Consider the following 19047-nt stretch of genomic DNA (forward strand, 5'->3'; position numbering starts at 1 on the left):
AAAATCCTATTGATTTAACTCAATTAACTTGGTTTGAATTTATCATTTATTAGATGATTAAAGGATGTGACATATCTCTCTCTACAAATTTCTCCAGCCTCTCTCTAAAAAAAAAAAAAATCCCCAAAAATCCCCAAAATTAAATACTGACACCACCATCCTCCCCCCTTCCTCTCACTGAACCTGAGTACACTTGCTCGGGTCGCCGGAGATTGGGCCGTCATGTGGTCCATCTCCGGTGATCCCTTTTCAATCCTCCCACTTTAATCAATCTCTTACCCATATCGTGTTTTTAATCGTTCTTGATCTAGAAATTTTGGTTTATTCTTGATTTAATGACAGATTCACTTGTTAAAGTTTCTTTGTGATGTGAGCCGGCCTTTCAATCTCCATTGTTTCCGTCTTCGTGAATGTCCATTCACCGTGCAGCACCCTTGGACGGATCGTGCATGCAATTAGGGTGGTGATCCCCCCATTTCCCCCATCACCCTAGGCTTCACGGTTTGACTAATGACGTCCGTTGTCGTTTTCTATGGGTTTGATCGTCTGTCAGGGAGGTGATCCCCCCATTTCCCCCACCTCCCTTGGTTTCGCGATCGGACTGTGCTAATGTCCGTTGTTTTTTATGGGTCTAATTGTCCGTTTTGGCGTTCCCCTATCCCTCGCCCCTTCCCCCGCCGTTCGGATCGTTGTCTCTAAGTTCTTTTGGGTTAAGGAGTTGGTCTGTCATCCGTTTTGGTGCTTGCATGCAGTGTTGCTTGGTTGTTTTCGGTTGTCACGGATCGTCTGGGGTTGCCTTTAGGCGCTTCATTTTGGTGCTCTTGTGCCTGGTCTTTTGTTAGATCGAGGGTTTGGGTCGGACTTTCTCTGATCAGGCTTTTATTGTCACTTTACTGGGTGTATTGTTTTTTGGGAGTTGGAATTTTCCGAGTAAGTGTATGATGGGATGTTTCGGTGTAGTTGGTTGGATTGGAGATGGTGGTTTTTTCCTTTACTCTACGTTGTCTAATTTCCTTTTATCAGTTAGTTTGTTATTTCTAATAATCTCCTCTTATTGGAGTTTCTGTCGTTTTGGTCGAATAAATAGTTTTGTTGGAGTAGCGAAGCAGTGCTACGGCCGATTGTGGTTCCATGTGGATTTGGGTGAGAGGAGGATGACCTGTTCCTCTTCCGTCTACGTCTATGTCTGTAGCTGGGTGAATTTTACGATGGGATTGGTTGTGGAGCTTCATTCTTCTCAGCTTGTCAGCTCACTCTTTGTCTTTGGTGTTTGGTCTGTTGACTGTTGTGACCGTTTTACGTGGTGCAGGAGAGTTTTCTCCACCGGATGTAGGTCTTCGTGGCTTACCATCCACTTTAAATTTCTACGCTCTTGTGGCGTAAGTGTACCTCGTTCTTGCCTCACGACATCTCAACTGATCCAGTCTCCTGGGAGGAATGTTTGTCGGGCTGATGATTTGGGTGGTGATGCTCGTGGCCAGACCATTGTTCTTGATCATCAAGTTTCGGATAGCCTATGGGAATGGCTCTCTAGTTGTTGTTTTTTATTAGGTTACTATTACTCTGTGTTGTTTATTATTCAGTTTTACATTATAGTACTTGAGTATGGCTTTCACAACCATACTACTGTAATGTAAGACTTTTGCACTCTGTCAAAAAAAAAAAAAAAAAAAAAAAAAAAAGATGTGACATAAGATTTAAGTTTATAAGAAATTCTCATGTCACTTGTTCTAGTTAGCCTTTTTAGATTACTTAAGATATGAGATGGCATTAAGTAAGCTTATGTGCATTTTGATATAATGACATGGCATTTGTAACATGGCATTAAGTAGATGTTTCAAAGAGCCTTTTAATTAAGTTTTATAGATGTGATAGAAGTTTAGCAATACACCTCATGTATCTTTGTTTCAATAATTTATTTACTTTTGATAAAAATTATGCTCATAAAAAACACAGTAATTAACGACGACAAATTGAGTATTAGTTCATTTATTCTACACATACCGCAAATAAATACCACGAGTTAGATAGTACATTTCAATCAGTTAGAACAACAGTACAACACTGAATCCTTTCTGCAAGTGATTTTGTTTGGAAACATGATTCATCAGAAAAGAATAAAGAATGATCATAGTAGGCCAAGTTGTGATTGCCTTCTGGCATTAGTATTAGCTATAAAAATCCATGGACCACTCAACAACGCAAATTATACTATAAAGAGTAAAGACCGTCATATGGTGCAACTACTTCAAAGTGACATTTTTATGGTAAAAAGTGACCATTTGGTCACACTTTATCATAAAAGTGAAACACTTTTTGACTGTTGCACAATAGAGGTCGCATGCAATAAGTACTAATTCAACAATAATGAAACCAAAACAAAGTATGAAAATCCATTGAAAGTATAATCTAGGCATGAAAACAATAAGACAACAGTCAATTTCTACCACCTCAGGTCTTCACCTCAAGCACTTCCCAAACCCTGCCACGTCCACCGCTGCTGCCACCAGTAATTTCAAATCCACATACCAAACCAAGATCGCATTCTGCTTCCGAACCCTGTCAGATTTGTGATTCTAGCTGTAAAACAATTTTAACTGGGACTTTCTCAGGCTGGACAGCTTACTGAGAATAAAAAAGGGGGGAAAAATTCAAACTTCTCTTTACATAAACCAATGTTCGAGAACTGTATACTTACAACTCGTAAATACAATGAAACGGTAACTAGGCTCGCCAATAGGCTATTGTTTTTGTTTCCTTCATTGATCAACCACAATGAAACCAAAGACTCGGATTTAGAACGGCGGAAAATAAGCTTCTGAAAAAGAAGCTAGTCTAACATATTATGCTATTTTCCAAGTCTTTCAATTTATGTACAAATAAGAAAAGGAAAAAAAAACCAGTAAACAAAGTGTTACTAGCATGTTCGATCTTATTCGCTTCCTTTGAGAATGTTGAACTTGCAAAGGGGGCATGTCGCGTTCATCTTGAGCCATTTCTCAATGCATGTTGCATGAAAGTGATGGTTGCATGGTAAAGCATGGAGCTCCACCCCGTCATCATATGAACTAAGGCAGATACAGCAATCCTTGGAAAAAAAAAAAAGAATAAAAGGTCAGTATAGAATATACTTCGTATTTGGCAATCATAATGCACACAGCAGCAACTGAGTACACTTGTGGTGGACTATTTCCATATGATCCGGTCCGGTCCGGTCCGGTCCGGTCCAATCCATGCATTTATTTGGTGCTGACCGGACCGGGCCAACAAACGTATGGTCCGGTCCACGGTCCAACATTTTACCCTTGTTTGGTCTTCGGTCCACAAACTTTGGTCCGGTGTAGTCCGGTCCCGGACCGATGAACACCCCTAGTGGATTCCATGAAAAAGAAAGAAGAAAATTCTCCAAACAAAGACGCTTAAATAGCACACAAGCTCCCGGAAAAAAAATACACAGTAGTACACTTCGGTAATATGAGTAGCATTATCAACTCCTTTTAACTTCTCATGAGAACTCCTTAATCATATTATTCAATCTCATACCTTTTTCGGGGGATTACAACCAATCTCCAGTTACTAAAACTGGAGTGGGGAAGAGTTCACACTTTTAATGCCAACAAATTACATGCATAAAGTTGAATCCTGGCCCATCTACCAGGTACAAAGACTGGAGATACTTGAAGAACATCATTCTGTCTAATGAAAGTCGAACCATACACTTAAATGTAATTTATGTTTTTAACATTACCCACTAAGAATTGATATAACGAAAAATGTTTCGTATAAAGATAATAAGACCTAGTCTAATTAATGAGTTAACATGAGATTTTACTTACTACCTTAGTGAACAGAAAACCCTTCCTCTTTTGGGGTTAAGAAACAAGGCCTCAGTAGGGTACTCCCGTGTTACAGGGTTGTACAACAACAATACTACGTTGATCGGTTACACCAACCCAAAGAACCCTTTGGCCCTTGTATCAAGCTCACCTGGGACACCTCTAGTAGTACTTGTTCACAAAAGAACATCTACTTTGATGACCAGTAAGTAAGAAACTGATCAACCAACCATGTCAGGTTGTCAGCAGTAGTATTTTAAACAAGGAAAAATTACAATTTCCAAAAAAGAAAGAAAGGAAATCACTTACTGCATCCTCAGGTAAAAGAACACGTTCAGTCGCCAAGTATCCACTACTTGTATCCATAGGCACCATCACTCCAGCTCCAACACTTGGCTTATCCTCATTACTTGACATCCGAAATCTGTATTTTGGGAGCACACTGAGGTCTGCTTCTGAGGCGCCCTCCTGCTTTTAGCATCAAAAGAGACAACCAATATGTCAAAGAGTTCACAGTAGCTACAAGTTTAATATAAGAGTATAGAGTCCCGTACTTGTCCAGCAACAGTATACAGGATTGCAATGATACAAGGCAAACAGCAGCAAAGTGCGATCCCTATTAAACAGGCCAAGACAACGCAGAATATGGCAAAGAAAACATCAAATGCCAGATAGACCACAGTCAACCTGCACAAATTTACATTAAAATCTGTTATAGCTGACTAATAAAAGGCCTACAAACATTACTGTCATATGAAACAGAAAAGTAAAAGTACAGTATTCGTCTAGTTAAAAGCTAAAAATTCTGACTGTCAGGTGACACTGCACGACGAAGCAATGAAGCAAGTTTTGTGAAGTGGCTCCGAATTAGCAACCCCACAACAAACAAGAAAACAAAAGAAAAGGTGTATCTAAGAATTTACTCCCTCCATCTCAGTCATTTATTTACCTTTTATATCCTTTGTGAGAAATCTTTAATGAGAAGTAATTTAATCAAAGGTAAACAAATGACTATGACGGAGGGAGTATATTCTCGACACTGTTATTCTCCTTTAATTATTAATTGTGAAAGCACAAAGCAATAACACGGTCCTCAACAGTAACTGCAAGAGAGTCCAGTAGGAATCTTCGTAAGTTGAAAGTAAGTTTTGTATTAGCCCAGAAAGATGCTATATAGGCAATCCAACCCCTAACGTACCTCATTTAATAATAAAGTATGCACTAGCATGAATCCAGCACCTCACAATCTAAGGAAAATTCACAATTTTCCATCTACATTTACCGTTCTCCACAGCGAAGAAATTTTATTAATGAACAAGAAGACAGCCATGTCTCTCTTCTACTACAATCAACCTGAGCTTACACTGCTCCTTTCAATAAACCTCCCTCTCAATCACACTGACATTATACCTACCACGTAGCGACAAGCCAACAAGACAAGACAACAATGGCATTGGGAACACATCTACATTTTAAATGGGACGTTGTAAATTGTAAGCCATTAGGCTTGTTTCTTTTATTCTAAATCCTAATAACCTATCCTTTTCTAGGAGCACTGAATGCATGTCTGAAATGAAAGAGAGCATACCAATACAGCCGTGGAGCATTTTGCAGAAGTAGCTCACCACCAGACACTACCCAGTAGAAGCCAATAATCCACCAAACAAACGACGCCATCGTGTTCAAGGACTCGCATCTTTTAGCAAAGCTGATAAATGAACGCACATGTAAATCACAAAATTAATAGAGTACCAACGTGACAGACAAAACAACAGTAAACACGCATACACAACTGATGGAAAACTAGAAATATGGTCAAAAGCCTGCTCAGCAGAACAAGTTTACACAAGCAATTATTATAGGGAACCAAAACATTATTAATTTTCTATAACACCACCAAAGGTTTGCAAAGCGCGGACACAAGCAGGGACCCACAAGTTTTAACACTGAAGCCAATACCATATCAGGAATTTTACAGACGTTACTAAGCAAACTTATGGGTCCAACAAGATTTATTTCCCCTACCCATGGAACTTTAGGAAGCAAGCTTATAGCAGTAACATGAAGACTCTTTTCAGTCACACTCTTTTCATGAAAAACAACCAAGAGACGTGATCTCTCCTTCATGAGATCATAAAGACAAGCCACAGATAACTTGCCTCGCAAAAAGGAGTTTCTAAACTAGCTTCCCCCAGAAAAAGGGTATCCGAATTCAGAAATAAGACCAATAAATGGAGGTCTAAAGAGAAAATATTCATCAGTCAAGGTCTTGGAGAAGTCAGTGATTGCCATATATGAAAATATAAAAAAAAAAAAAATCACACTTGTTTAACTTCTGTTATAGTAAATCTTACTTCCCCGATACTATGGTATTGTTTGTCATATGACTCGTATCTATAATATATGATCAGAAGATTCTGACAAAATTATTCAACTAGAAGTTCCCAAACTTTGAAAATGAGAAGTGGATACTCGACAACACGTGAATAGCTCAACGGTGAATTCATACTCTATTACCCTATATCAATGTATGTGGATACTCAACAGCGCGAGAATGTATTATTTACATGCTTCTGTCGAGTTTAAATTTGTTAGAAATAGAGGTTTTTCTGGGGGTTGTTCTCTCAGAATGGATGTCAGTATAGGAATGTTTGAAGTAGTTCACAATCGATGAGCTTGAAAAGTTTGATGTGAAACACTGTTACACAGTCATTGCCATCAACACCCGCCTAGATCAAATGTTTCCTTCCTAAGATATCGCTATCTTTCCTCTTGAAATATACATAAAGAACTCTATCTGCTATTTCTAATTACCAAAGACGAAAATCAACCTTATCCGAACAATAAGAGTAGACTTCAAATCATTGAGAAATAACTGCAAACCCCACCAGATTCATCCTATCCTACTCGCTATTTATCTCGACCTTCCACATTCATCATCTACTATCATCCCATTTACCAACAGAATTATCATTTCACAATAATGACTCATACAATGAACCGTCAAATTATAAACAAAACCAACTCATCAAATTCAGATAGAAAGACAAACATTCCTCCCTGCACACCAACAAGCTCACACACAATAAAACAATCACAAATACTTCGAGAGACGGTCTCTCATCAACAAACACTCTCTATGCACAACAAGAAGCACACAACACACAATAAAATAATCACAAATACTTTGAGAGACGGTCTCTCATTAACAAACATTCCTTCCCTGCAAACCAACAAGCTCACACACATTAAAACAAACAATCACAAATCTTTTAAGAGACAGTCTCTCATTAACAAATATTCCATCTTTGTGCAACAATAAGCTCACACACATTAATTAAACAAACAAACACAAATACTTTAAAAAGACGGTCTCTCATTAAGTTATCGATCCTCACCTGCCCTGTCCAGAACTTCCAAAAAATCCAGCAGTACCATCATCATCAACATCACTATCATTCCCCGCCTCCAAATCAACCTCTCTCCTCCTCGACCTCCGGCGATACTCAGACCAAACCAAAACCACATGAACCAAACACTGGACCGCATACCCGCCAACCCAAACCCGAACCGGAACATTCGGTTTCTCCCCTACCGTACAAAACAACATCACAACCGACACCACAACAAACACCATATTCCACAACATATCCACCGCAACAACCGGCTTCGAGTACCCCCAATCCGCGCGTCGCTCTTCCAGCTCACGCGCCGCCGTCTCCCTCACCATCATCGACGGGCCTCGTCGGCCCGCCGCACGGCCCAATAACAACGCGAGCGTTGTGGTTTGCGGGATTCGGGTCGGGTTTTCTTGTCGTGGAGGTAGGAGTGGTGCCGCTGTTGTTGATGATGTTTCTGACATTTTTTTTGTTGATTGATTTGGGGAATTTTGATCGGATTTAGAGAGTTTTAGGGTTAGGGTTTACTGATTCATAGTAAATTGGGAATTAAATTGAATTGAATTGAATTGAATTGAATTGAATTGAATTGATTGATGGTGTTGTGTAACGGAGAAGAGGATTGTGATGAAGAAGGGTTGATGGGGTAATACAACAACACTGGTGGTCCTAGTGACGGATGATAGGTAACCTTAATCCAATGGTTATCGATTTCTATGACTTTCACTGGTTTTGTTTAGAAAGATCATTAATTAAGAGTTAAGACGGTTATGACTAACTTATAAGCGTGATACGTATTTAATAATGATGATTATAGTAGGCATAAATTAGCGTTAGATATATACCAAAGTTGGCTGGTGTGAGTGGTAAGGGTTTTCATCTCTTAAACAAGTGGTCAGAGGTTTGCCTTCAGTACCCGAAGGCGATTGCCCCAGCTGTCGGTAGGGGATACTCCTGGTCAACATCAAAAAAAAAAAAAAAAAAATAGCGTTAGATATATTGTATGGATCCGTTTCACATTTAGTGCAGTTTTGTGAAATAATCGCTTCATCCAAGGGGGTAAACGGGTCAATATGAGCTCGAGCTCGTTGAGCTCAAAAAATTGAAACTCGAGTCAGCTCAGAAAAAGCTCAAGCTCAGTTTATTATGTTCTTTTCATTTACTTGTTGTTATAATACCTAAAACATTTTTTTTAGAAGTACAATATTTGAAAATGTTCCAAGTATAATAATCAAAATATAATTATAAATACCAAAGTAAGATATAAAATATACAATAATTAATATAAGTTAAAAATACTAAAATTATACTCCGTCCATTTTTACTCGTTTTAAGCTGAAAACGAATATTCCCATGTTACGACTTACAAAGGACAAACCGGAAACCGCTACGTACTTGTTTTGTTTAGCCACAACATTAAATTTCACATCATCCGTCTCAATTATTTGTTTACTACGAAATATCTGATTGAAATACAACTCACAAAGAATATATAAAAATAATTAAGATCGTGGAAATATTTAGTACAATTATAAGGGTAAAACGGTCATACAGATGTTTGGCCCTTAGGGCATCCACAATAGATGAACCTCTAAAGAGGTTTGTCACTTGACACATCACCAAATTAACAAACCTCTCCAATAACAAACCTATACATAACAATAGACAAACCTTTTCAAGGTTTATGTTATAGGACCCACTTCAAATTATCCATTTTTTTTTCTCTCATATGTTGGGTATATTTTAGGGACCACCACTTGGCATGTCATCTCACAAACCTGTATACAAATATGTAACCATTCTCGTCTATAAACCTCAAACCCCATTCCCAACAATAGAGAGGTTTGTCAACAAACCTCTAAAAAGTACACAAACCTTTGTTGACAAACCTCTATTGTTGATACCCTTAGTAAGGCATCAGTTCCAAGCAATCATCAACAGTATTATACTTGAGTACTTGACCCTTGGATAGACGGTTCTCACTAAGTTATTGAGAGACCAAATTTTCGTATCTATTTATTTGTTTTTCGGAACCTTTTATTTGATGACATAATAATTTCGTACCTTTTTTACATAATAAAGATACCTATTTTATCTTTCATTAGAATTTGTACCTATTTTATTACACTAGTTGTTCCTCCGCGCGCGATGCGCGCGGAGTTCCAAGGTCCATCTCCGTCTTTTTCAAACTATAAAACTTGCGTATAATTCGTAAAAGGATTATTGTATAATATTTTCTTAAATAACAATTGTCCTAAGTATAATCCAAGGCGATAACAGAAAAGGACATGAACTTTCCAGCGCTCCTAAAGTTAGGATTCTCAGGTAATAAAGGTAATAATAAGTGCGTATGAGCTTCAAATCAAGGCAAGGAAAATGCAGTGCTTGCTCCTTTAAAAAACTCGTCGTACAGATCGACTGATACACAAGCGTACAACAAAATTCTCCTACTATAACAATCAATATCAGTTGCACTAAGTTTCTCTTACTATAACAATCAATATCAGTTTCAAATGAAGGCCTTCCTCGTGATACCAAAAATCAGGAAAAGGCATAATGTAGGATGAACTCAATTTCAATGCTAGGATGAACTTAGTTTCAATGCTATGAGTTCATTATATCTAACGCGTAATGTAGTTCCTCATATGCCTTTCGCTATCAGTGGTGCCCCTTTTTCTCATTTGCCTTTTTCCTCATATGCGTTAAGGCGCCCATGATCTAACGCGTACTCAACTATATAAAATCTAAGGTTAAGCTCTTCGTCTATCTCCGTTTTGTTCATCTTTGAATCCTTCACTACCTGAAATCTCTAAGTCGTTCATTTCTCCATCACCTTTCATACACATCTTCAATTCTTCTCTACATAAAACATGACAACTTGGATTAATTTACCAGTAACTCTAAATTCTATACTCACATGTTAGCAAGTGACCAAGGTATTTTTACATAACTCACAAGTAGCTAACACAGCCAATACGTTTACGTTATAAGATCACGCAAACCTTGTTACTGAAGCACTAACAAACATTAATAACAACCACTTTTAAAAAAATTCACTCTCACTATTTGTGATTTCTAATAGGACACTTTTGTAAATTAATATTCTGCCTCTATGACGGTATTTCAGCAAGTGTTTCTTATAGTTACTTCATAACAAAAAAAATACCTGCTTATCAGTTAGCTTGATACAGTTAGGGTGCCCATTAAAGGCAGAGCCTTTAACATGGCTCATAATGTCCATCCCATGACTGTCGGCATAATACAGTTCAGTCTATCCTACAATTCATAAACCTGCATGCACACGAAGACGATGATGACGACTATTCCACAATCATATAAAAGTAGAAAATACATATTTAACATGGTAATATGTATGCTTCTTCCAACTGATATCAGTGAATAAAAAAAAACATGGAGAAGCAGCTAGAAATCCACCTTATCCCGCCTTCTTCCACTAATTATAGCTCTTGGGAAATGTTTAGCCACATCTTTTACAACAGAACGCATATGAGGAAAAACATACGTCGCCATCACATGTACTGTCGTCTGTCGATCAAAGGACTATCACTATAACAATGAGTCTGGTATAAGACGGTCTCACATGTGACACCAACCAATATCCCTGCGTAGAACTCATTAAATTATATGTATAATGGGTTGGTTTCACAGGTAAAACTGTCTCATAAATTTTTGAGAAACAGAAATGGGAAATAAACATAGAAAAGATAAAACTAACATCCTCAGACATGAATCCATGTCGGGGTTATCAACAATAGGTGAAAGAGTTCCGTCATAGCCCAAAAAAGAAGCCAATCTTTTGCCGTTATCAAATTGAGTGATTTGCTCAAATGAGGACAATAGAGATGGATAATTAAGCTGCAACATGAAGAAATCCAAAGATAATGTAGCCTTAAGACTTAAGAGCTATTATCAGTAAAACGGAAACAAGAGAAATTCACCATTCAAGTATGATAATCAACATCCACATCAGAAGATTGAGACTTAGATAAGTAGTAGATTGCTCACTGAACAACTCAAGTATAATGCCAGTTGAAATCGAGTCGAAATCCGATGATGACTTGATGAGTAAGAGAATAAAGCTGTGTGTTTTGGCTTAGCTAGGAGTCTCGGAAGTAAAGGAATTATGCATTCCTTTATTTTGAATCGGAATATATTTAATTACCTATAAATAGCATGTCTTGTATTGCATATTTTTCATTCAAGTTTGCAAGAAATAAGTAAAAACGATCAAGTTTTGCTCAAAATCCAAGGTTTGAAAGGTTCTTTTCAAATTTCGTTTAAAATTAAGTTCGGCGTCTTTATTTTAAAGACCCATTAATTCACAGCCTTGGCGGACTTTTAATCAAATATCACAATGAAGAACTACCTCGCCACTTTGTCCAACAAGGTCCGAGTTTGATCCTTGTTCCCATGTGAACAAAACTTTTTTAACAAAAAAAGGGGATATAACACTAAAGTGGCTTTGGTTTGGGGTATGGTTAAACTAAGGAGATAGGCAGATAGCACATTGGTCATTCTAGTATATAATTTGTGTAGTTTAAATTTCATCATCAAAAGACATACACCTTTTTATTAGGGCATATATAGCATTTTCAGAAATAGGAAGGGAAAGAGGAGTCCTTTTTAAAGTATGTGCTCCTTTTAAACTTTAAAGTTTAAAGTATGTTCAATTGTATGAATCATGAGCCATGATAGGTCTGCATGATTCACCTCATCAAGTAGAACTCAATGGGAATCACTCTGGTTACAAAGGCACTATGTGCTGAATGCTGATGCAGTATAAGGATGTTCTTGGCGGATGCCTCTTCAAGATCATAAGGGAGCATTAGTTTGTTTGGTACAAGTCACGAACCACATATAGATTTGAAGTACTTAAGTAATGTCATAATCCTCCAGTGGCTAGGTATTTAGGTTCTAATAATATCGACAACTGAGAGATCCCAACACGGAAAAAAAAAATACCGAAGAGAGTCATACTTACATATTTTCCTTGATAATTCTTAGTTCTCTTCCATCAAAACCCCATACACGGCATGAACAATCCTGTCCAGCAGTGACAATTATCTAAGAAAAGAGTAAATACATAGAGGATCAGTTCATACAAAATTATGTAACTACAGGAGAAATGAGACTGTAAGGTCTGTAACATATAGGCAATTGAGATTCAACTCATTCAAGGGATCTCAGTATGGTAAGCCGCTAAGGTCTCTTCATCTCAATTATCCTTCGAATGTAGGGGTTTGAATCGCACATTGTGTAAGCAAGGATCCCCTTATGTACAAACAGCCCTCTGAACGAAACTTATCTATAAAAACAGCACTTATCTGTCACTTCTAAAATTCTCCAATTACAACAAAACATATAGTCATTGAGGTCGAAGTAATACAATTGGTGTAAAAAACACCAGGGAATGCGGTGTGATTGTTAAGGAGCTTACCGAGTCAGAAATGCAACTATCCCAAACCCGAGCACCATGACCAAAAAGTATAGGCCCATCGTGTAACAAAACAAATTAAAATCAGAGTATTCTGCCAAAAGCTGGAAATGGAGGTGGAGCCATTTTCTTCACAAGTAAACTACTCGTTTCTAAACTAATCCTAATCAAATCCACAAAACCAAATTAGAAGACCGCTACACTACGACAAAGAATCATTCAAAATCTTAATCCTCAGAAGCCAGGAGAACATCTAGATCGAGCAATCAATCAACCATCTTCATAAAACGCAATACATGAACAATGAACCAAACAAACGTATCAAAACCCTAATTAAGCAATCGAAATCAGGAAATACAAAAAAAATTAATAAATGAAATTAATACCTGGGTTGTAGCAAATTGTAACCAGCTAAACCAAGAACTCCAGATCTACAGCCTCTTTTAAATTCGTGCCAAGATAAAATGAGTAATTATTGAAGTGAGAAACAAAACAGATTATTGGGAGCCTTGAAGGAAGAAGGGAGCAGGAAGGAGAATGAAAATAAAGGGCAAAGAACAATTACAAGGCAAAAGACAAATAAAGAAAAGGAAAGAGGAAAGTAGAGAGTACTGTTTAGCACATGACACGCACACAAAGAACTGCTCTACTGTTCCTATTTTCCCAAGTTCACACATTTAGAAGGCTCTTAGATCTAATACCATATTTTTTCAAAATTATAAAATTGACTCTCAAAAGATTTATTGTGACATGAGACCTACCGAACACACACAAGTGTATGTTAAAGTCAGTTAAACCCTCCTTCCCATCCACCCTGTGTCAACGCCAATGAGTATATTGGAGCTCCATTTTTACCATCTCCAATTTTTCCCTTACATGACTTAGCACACGTCGCCGCCGCCTTCTATTTCACCATTTCTACTTCAGTAGACACCCAATGGTTAAGCCTCCATCTCATCCCAATGAGTATATTTGAACATGCTATTAACTACTATGAAAATTTACTTGGCATGCCGATAGGCTATTGTTTTTGTTTCCTTCAATTACCATATCTACAATGAAACCAAAGACTCTGATTCTCAACACCAGAAAAGAAGTTAGTCATCAAACAGTAAACAACGCGTTACTAGCATGTTCAAACTCATACGCTCCCTTTGAGAATGTTGTAGTTGCAAACGGGGCATTTTGCATTGATTTTGAGCCACTTCTCAATGCATTTTGAATGAAAATGATGGTTGCATGGTAAAACATGGAGCTCTATTCCGTCCTCATATGAACCGAAGCAGATGCAGCATTCCTTGAATAAAAAAGATAAAAACAGTCCCGTCAGTATAGAATATTATCGGCAAGACGGCAAGGGTGGTAATGCACACAAACAACATTTAGCAGTATATAAAAAGGGCCATAATGAACTACTACTTCACAACATAAAAACTAAAAGTAAAAAATTCAGTTTATTCAGTTGTTCGAAACGTTTTGAAACTCATTACCCTTCCTAGAGGCTTTTATGTTTACTTTGTCCAAATAAAGACATTCAATGCGATATTCCCGCAACAACAAGTCAGCAACAGCTCCAACAAATAGTAAGGTAGGGGGAAATTTAGGGTGACATATATCAAGAACTAGACATGAGATACATGAAGTGTTAACTCATTAGTTTTAAGCTGGTACTCCTTCACTTATTAATTCTACACAGTAATAAATGTGAAATACCTTACTCTTCTTCCAAACATTGTACGGGACAGCCAAGAACAACGCAAAGTACATGGTTTCACGAAATCAATCAATCAAGTCATGAGCTGGTCAAATTTTCATAGGTGTCTCACTTACTCCTAAATCTATAAGCACGCAAAAGGGTTTATGTGTCGTACATATCAATCTTTACTCACCGTCTAGCAGTATGTGGTCCAATATTCGTTTGAACAACGATATTTTATAACGGTTTCAGACAGTCTTGCCAAAATGTGCTCATTGTAACCTTCAAAGCTATTACAAATAAAGATGTGGTATGTCTAATGAGTGTCTAACCATACGATTCTATGTAATGTATTTCTAACTGTAACCCCCTAATTATGTGATAATGAAAAATGTCTCATATCAAGATAGTAAGCCCTAGTCCGAAGAGTAAGATGAGATTTTACGTACTCCCATGATCCGATAAAACCGTTTCAATTTTGAACAAGGCTCACTAGGGTACTTCAATGTTACTGGGATGTATAACAACAATTGCAAGTCAATCTGTTACATCAACCCTATAAAACCTGAGTTGAGAACTCATCTCTAATAGTACTTGTTCAAAAAAGCAGACACTCTCGTGTCCCTAACAGTATTTTCACAAGGAAAAGTTACAACTTCGAAAAAAGAATATCAAGAAAGCACTTACGGCATCCTCAGGTAAAAGATCACATTCAGTTGTCAAGTCTCCACTACTGGTATCCATAGGCGCCATCACTTGGCTTTTCCGCATTACTTGACATATGAAATCTGTATTTTGGGAGCACATTGAGCTCTGCTTCTGAGAATAAAAAAACATAGCCAGTATGTAAATACAAAGTCCACAAAAGCTATACACAGTTTGTTCAAGGGTAGAGTCTTATACTTGTCCAGCAACAGGATACCGGAGTCCAATGATGCAAGATAAACTGCAACATACGATGATCCCTGCTACAAAGAACATGACAAAGACAACATCATATGCCTGATAGACCATAGTCAACCTGCACAAATTCACATTAAAATCTGTTAATAGCTGACTAATAAAGGTACTACAATCACAACTTAAACAGCAAAAAATTCATATAACAGACGTTGACATACTCCTGGAGGAAGTGATTGCGGAAGTACAAAGCAATAGTAAACAAAGTGTTAGTGCCATGTTCAAACTTGTACGCTCCTGTTACAACGAGTGCAATAGGACAGAGATCTGAACATCTTACTAGTTTGAAATTGCCATTGTCAAACTTTTCTTTACATAAACGAACGTTCAGGCTATTGTTTTTGTTTCTTTCATTTACCAACTTACTGGGTGGTGAACCAGGTGAACGCACAAGTAAAACACAGTATTAATAAAGTATGTTCAAGGAACGTTCGGGCTATTGTTTTTGTTTCTTTCATTTACCAACTTACTGGGTGGTGTCGGCAGATTTGGCTAATGCATTAAAGAAATATATGATATGATGATGACTGACTGAGGGTAATACTTGTTAGTATATTACTAAAGGGCGATAGCTTTGTTATGCTGACCTCTACATCTGACCCTGCTTCCAATAACACTTGCTGACCATCTTTCTGAGCTCCTTCGTTTTCAAATTTTGAGCGTCATTGTTATGCTGAAGATCTTTTGGCAACTGTGAGAAGAGTGTGTCATAATATTATTTTGAAATGTAAGCCTGAAGCCCTGAAGGACAGATTTTTCCGACAAGACAATGCCAGGCCTGAAAAAGTTACCTGGTCAAAATTATCATCTTTGCTTGCCTCTATCGCAGTATCCACTTCTTTCGTAGCCAAACCTTGATTCTCACTTTCTGATTCCTGAAGATTTTCAGCATGTTCATCATCTTTGCAGTCCACAATCTTGAGGTGGTCAGCACTTCCATGTTTGTCGGCTTCAGCAAATGTTGTGCTATTTTCATAGCCAATAGCAGAGTTTATGATGTGTTGAAGCTCGTCTGCAGAATCACCTTGAATGATCTGCTGCAAGTGAGGTGAAAATTTCTTGAGTTGTTTGTGTCTGTTAGTCCTACACATTCCATTTGCTTATTCGCTTAAAAGCACATTTAGTGCTTGACGTGTTAGTCCTACACAGCCTCTTCTTTTACTGTGTTTATTGGGTTTATGAAGTCTCGTAATTAAGGTTGGTTATCTTTGAACCTAGATACAACTAAGTTGGTGGAAAAATATATAAATTGTGCAATATGGAGCAACCGTTTCACTTTACCAAACATGAGGCTTTGGTAGGGGTACACAGAAAAGGGGGAGGGGATATTCGAACTTGCAACCTCATACACATTGGCTCAAAGACTCAAACTCAACCACTAGGCCAAGAACTCCTTAATCAGTGCACAGAAAATTAAGAACAATGCATGCATGATGCATCTTGCATGCAGACAAGCAAGAATGACGTACGTGAACTAAAAGCATAAATGTTTTACCGTATCTGCAGAGATATCATTTTCTTGCTCATGATCTTCATTTGCCTGGATATGTTTCTCTGCTTCAAGTCCTACTGCTTGGCTAGCTTCAACGCTGAGGGATTCGTCATCTACAATCTCAGAAGGCTGGCTTACTGTTGGATCCTCCATTGCAGCTCCTAAGTTATGTTCTAATGGTTCAATAGGTGGGGATGATTCCTGACTTGTTATTGCGTTGACGAGCTTATGATCTCTTTAACTTTTCTAGTGTCTGATTCATCCATCTGGTCATACTTGCAGGATTCTCTTTCTGTTTGATCCTCCTGGACATGCGCACCATCTGAGTTACTTGTTTTGAGTTCATTCTCATTCTGAGAGTCCATGCCAGCAATCATTGCTTTCACCTGGTTCACCACCCAGTAAGTTGGTTCAACAACAACATAAGTATCCTAGTGTCTCAAATACATTATAAGCAAATTTTCTGACACATCCAAGGTCTATGGTTAGAAGGGGGTAATTCCTAGATATGTTCAAGGAATTATATCTATAAGCAAAGCTGATTCATGAACGCACAAGTAAAACACAGTATTAATAAAGTATCAAGAAAAAAAACAGTTATAGACCAAAAAACAAACGCATCTGTTTCACAATAATGCCATACACAGGTCTTAAATCTACAACTTGTTCGAACCAATTTGGAATTCCAACCAAGATCAGGTAACATTCAATGAAAATGACATTGACTGCAATAACTTAGTGTCTAATTGTTGTGTCGTACAACTACAAGCTGAAGTTAGAGGCTACAAGCAAAATTATCAATTAGCCAATGAGGTGAATGAAGCTATGGATTGTCAATTTGAGTATGATTGGAGTAAGGAAACTCAATTACTACATGAACCTCTGGTGCTTGACACATTTCCTCAACCACATACTATTTCCAGTACGTCAGCAGACGTTTAGGAAATTAGGTGAACCACATACTATTTTCCTCAACCACATACTATTTTGCACTTGGTTGACAATACTTCATTGCTTAATTCCACAATCACACATGGTATTGATATGAGGAACATGAATTTAACATACTGATACTACCTATTGCTGTATGAATATGAAGGTCATGTCTAAGTATCGCCATCTGGCAATTGTAAACTATTGACCGGGACGGAGGGAGCACAACAATTAAATCACACGTATACATAACAACAAACACAAAAACCCTAAAACCGAAACCAAATCAAGTTAATTAAAATTTCACAGAATGCACCTGTTTCACAGTAATAACTATCAAAACAATCACAATTCACAGATAAAAATCACACATAAAGCAACAGCAAACACAAAAACCCTAAATCGAAACCAAATCAAATCAAGCTGATTAACAATCCTCACCTTGCCCGTGTCGAGAAGAAAACAACAACAGCATTATCATCATCATCGCCAACACTACCATCACCAGACGGCGATACTCAGACCAAATCAAGACCACATGAATCAAACACTGAACCAAATACCCGCCCAACCAAGCCCTAACCGGAACATTCGGTTTTTCACCAGCTGTACAAATCAATCAAATTAACAAGAATGTCGAGAGTGACACAATTCTTCGAGTAAACCCGGTTCTCCACATCATAGACCATCCTTGCCCTAGCCGACACTAATCGGCCCACACTGCATAGCATATTGGTCAATACACAATACTATCGATGGTATCGTACACATCACCACCATTGTTGCTGCTGATGTATAAGCTTCAATGTGAAATGGTAGTAATGTAGTATAGCTGTATAGTTGAAGTACAGAGTACTATTTATGCTAATTTTGGCGGGAGTTGTGTTTGTGTATTTGTATGAGTCTTAATTTTTTTTTTTTTTTTTTTTTTTTGTTTTGGTGTAAACCGGGGTGTCCCCGTACGCCGTGGGTACTCTTACGAAGAGAAAAATGGTTGTGGTCAAAGAGTTTACTCCATTCTTATGGCCTTATGGGCATGAATCAAACCCCGTACTTCATAGTTAAGTGATGAAATGAGCAATCAGCCAATCACTACACCAAACCCATTTGATTTATTTGAGTCTGAGAGCTTTTTTGAGTCTTAATATGATTTTTAGTCAGCTCAAATTTTTGTTTGATTGTGGATTGCGTGGACATTAGATGAAAATTATCGGTTTTAGATTTCAGACGGATTAAGTAAGATAAAGGAGATAAAAAGAGGCCTGGAGAAGAGGTGC

At 37.7% G+C, this 19047-nt stretch overlaps 2 protein-coding genes across 18 annotated transcripts; both read right to left on the reverse strand.

Moving 5' to 3' along the window:
• Positions 1 to 2645: 2645 nt before the first annotated feature.
• Positions 2646 to 8006, reverse strand: LOC141643883 (E3 ubiquitin protein ligase RIE1). Of its 2 annotated transcripts, none has more exons than XM_074453223.1 (5): positions 7235 to 8006; positions 5425 to 5544; positions 4391 to 4523; positions 4146 to 4304; positions 2646 to 3088 (listed from the first exon to the last, which is right to left on the reverse strand). In XM_074453223.1, exons 1-5 carry the CDS (start codon positions 7696 to 7698, stop codon positions 2933 to 2935), a joined length of 1032 nt encoding a protein of 343 aa, XP_074309324.1. In that variant the 5' UTR covers positions 7699 to 8006; the 3' UTR covers positions 2646 to 2932. The 2 variants fall into 2 exon arrangements, with proteins under 2 accessions (XP_074309324.1, XP_074309323.1); XM_074453222.1 differs by having other exon boundaries at positions 4146 to 4307; positions 7235 to 7940.
• A 1593-nt stretch (positions 8007 to 9599) lies between these two features.
• LOC141643884 (uncharacterized) lies at positions 9600 to 18681 on the reverse strand. Of its 16 annotated transcripts, XM_074453228.1 has the most exons (13): positions 18212 to 18681; positions 16841 to 17223; positions 16137 to 16382; positions 15933 to 16036; positions 15289 to 15406; positions 15073 to 15204; positions 12986 to 13986; positions 12693 to 12831; positions 12237 to 12560; positions 10971 to 11110; positions 10670 to 10856; positions 10401 to 10525; positions 9600 to 10093 (listed from the first exon to the last, which is right to left on the reverse strand). In XM_074453228.1, exons 2-4 carry the CDS (start codon positions 16988 to 16990, stop codon positions 15935 to 15937), a joined length of 498 nt encoding a protein of 165 aa, XP_074309329.1. In that variant the 5' UTR covers positions 16991 to 17223; positions 18212 to 18681; the 3' UTR covers positions 9600 to 10093; positions 10401 to 10525; positions 10670 to 10856; positions 10971 to 11110; positions 12237 to 12560; positions 12693 to 12831; positions 12986 to 13986; positions 15073 to 15204; positions 15289 to 15406; positions 15933 to 15934. The 16 variants fall into 16 exon arrangements, 15 of the variants coding, with proteins under 15 accessions (XP_074309329.1, XP_074309335.1, XP_074309334.1 ...); XM_074453234.1 differs by lacking the exon at positions 12693 to 12831 and having other exon boundaries at positions 10670 to 10780; positions 12237 to 12298; positions 13076 to 13986; XM_074453233.1 differs by lacking the exon at positions 12693 to 12831 and having other exon boundaries at positions 12237 to 12298; positions 13076 to 13986.
• Between the last annotated feature and the right edge of the window lie 366 nt (positions 18682 to 19047).

The sequence above is a fragment of the Silene latifolia genome, chromosome 2 (assembly GCF_048544455.1).
Source record: "Silene latifolia isolate original U9 population chromosome 2, ASM4854445v1, whole genome shotgun sequence".
In the NCBI taxonomy this organism is placed as follows: Eukaryota; Viridiplantae; Streptophyta; class Magnoliopsida; order Caryophyllales; family Caryophyllaceae; genus Silene; species Silene latifolia.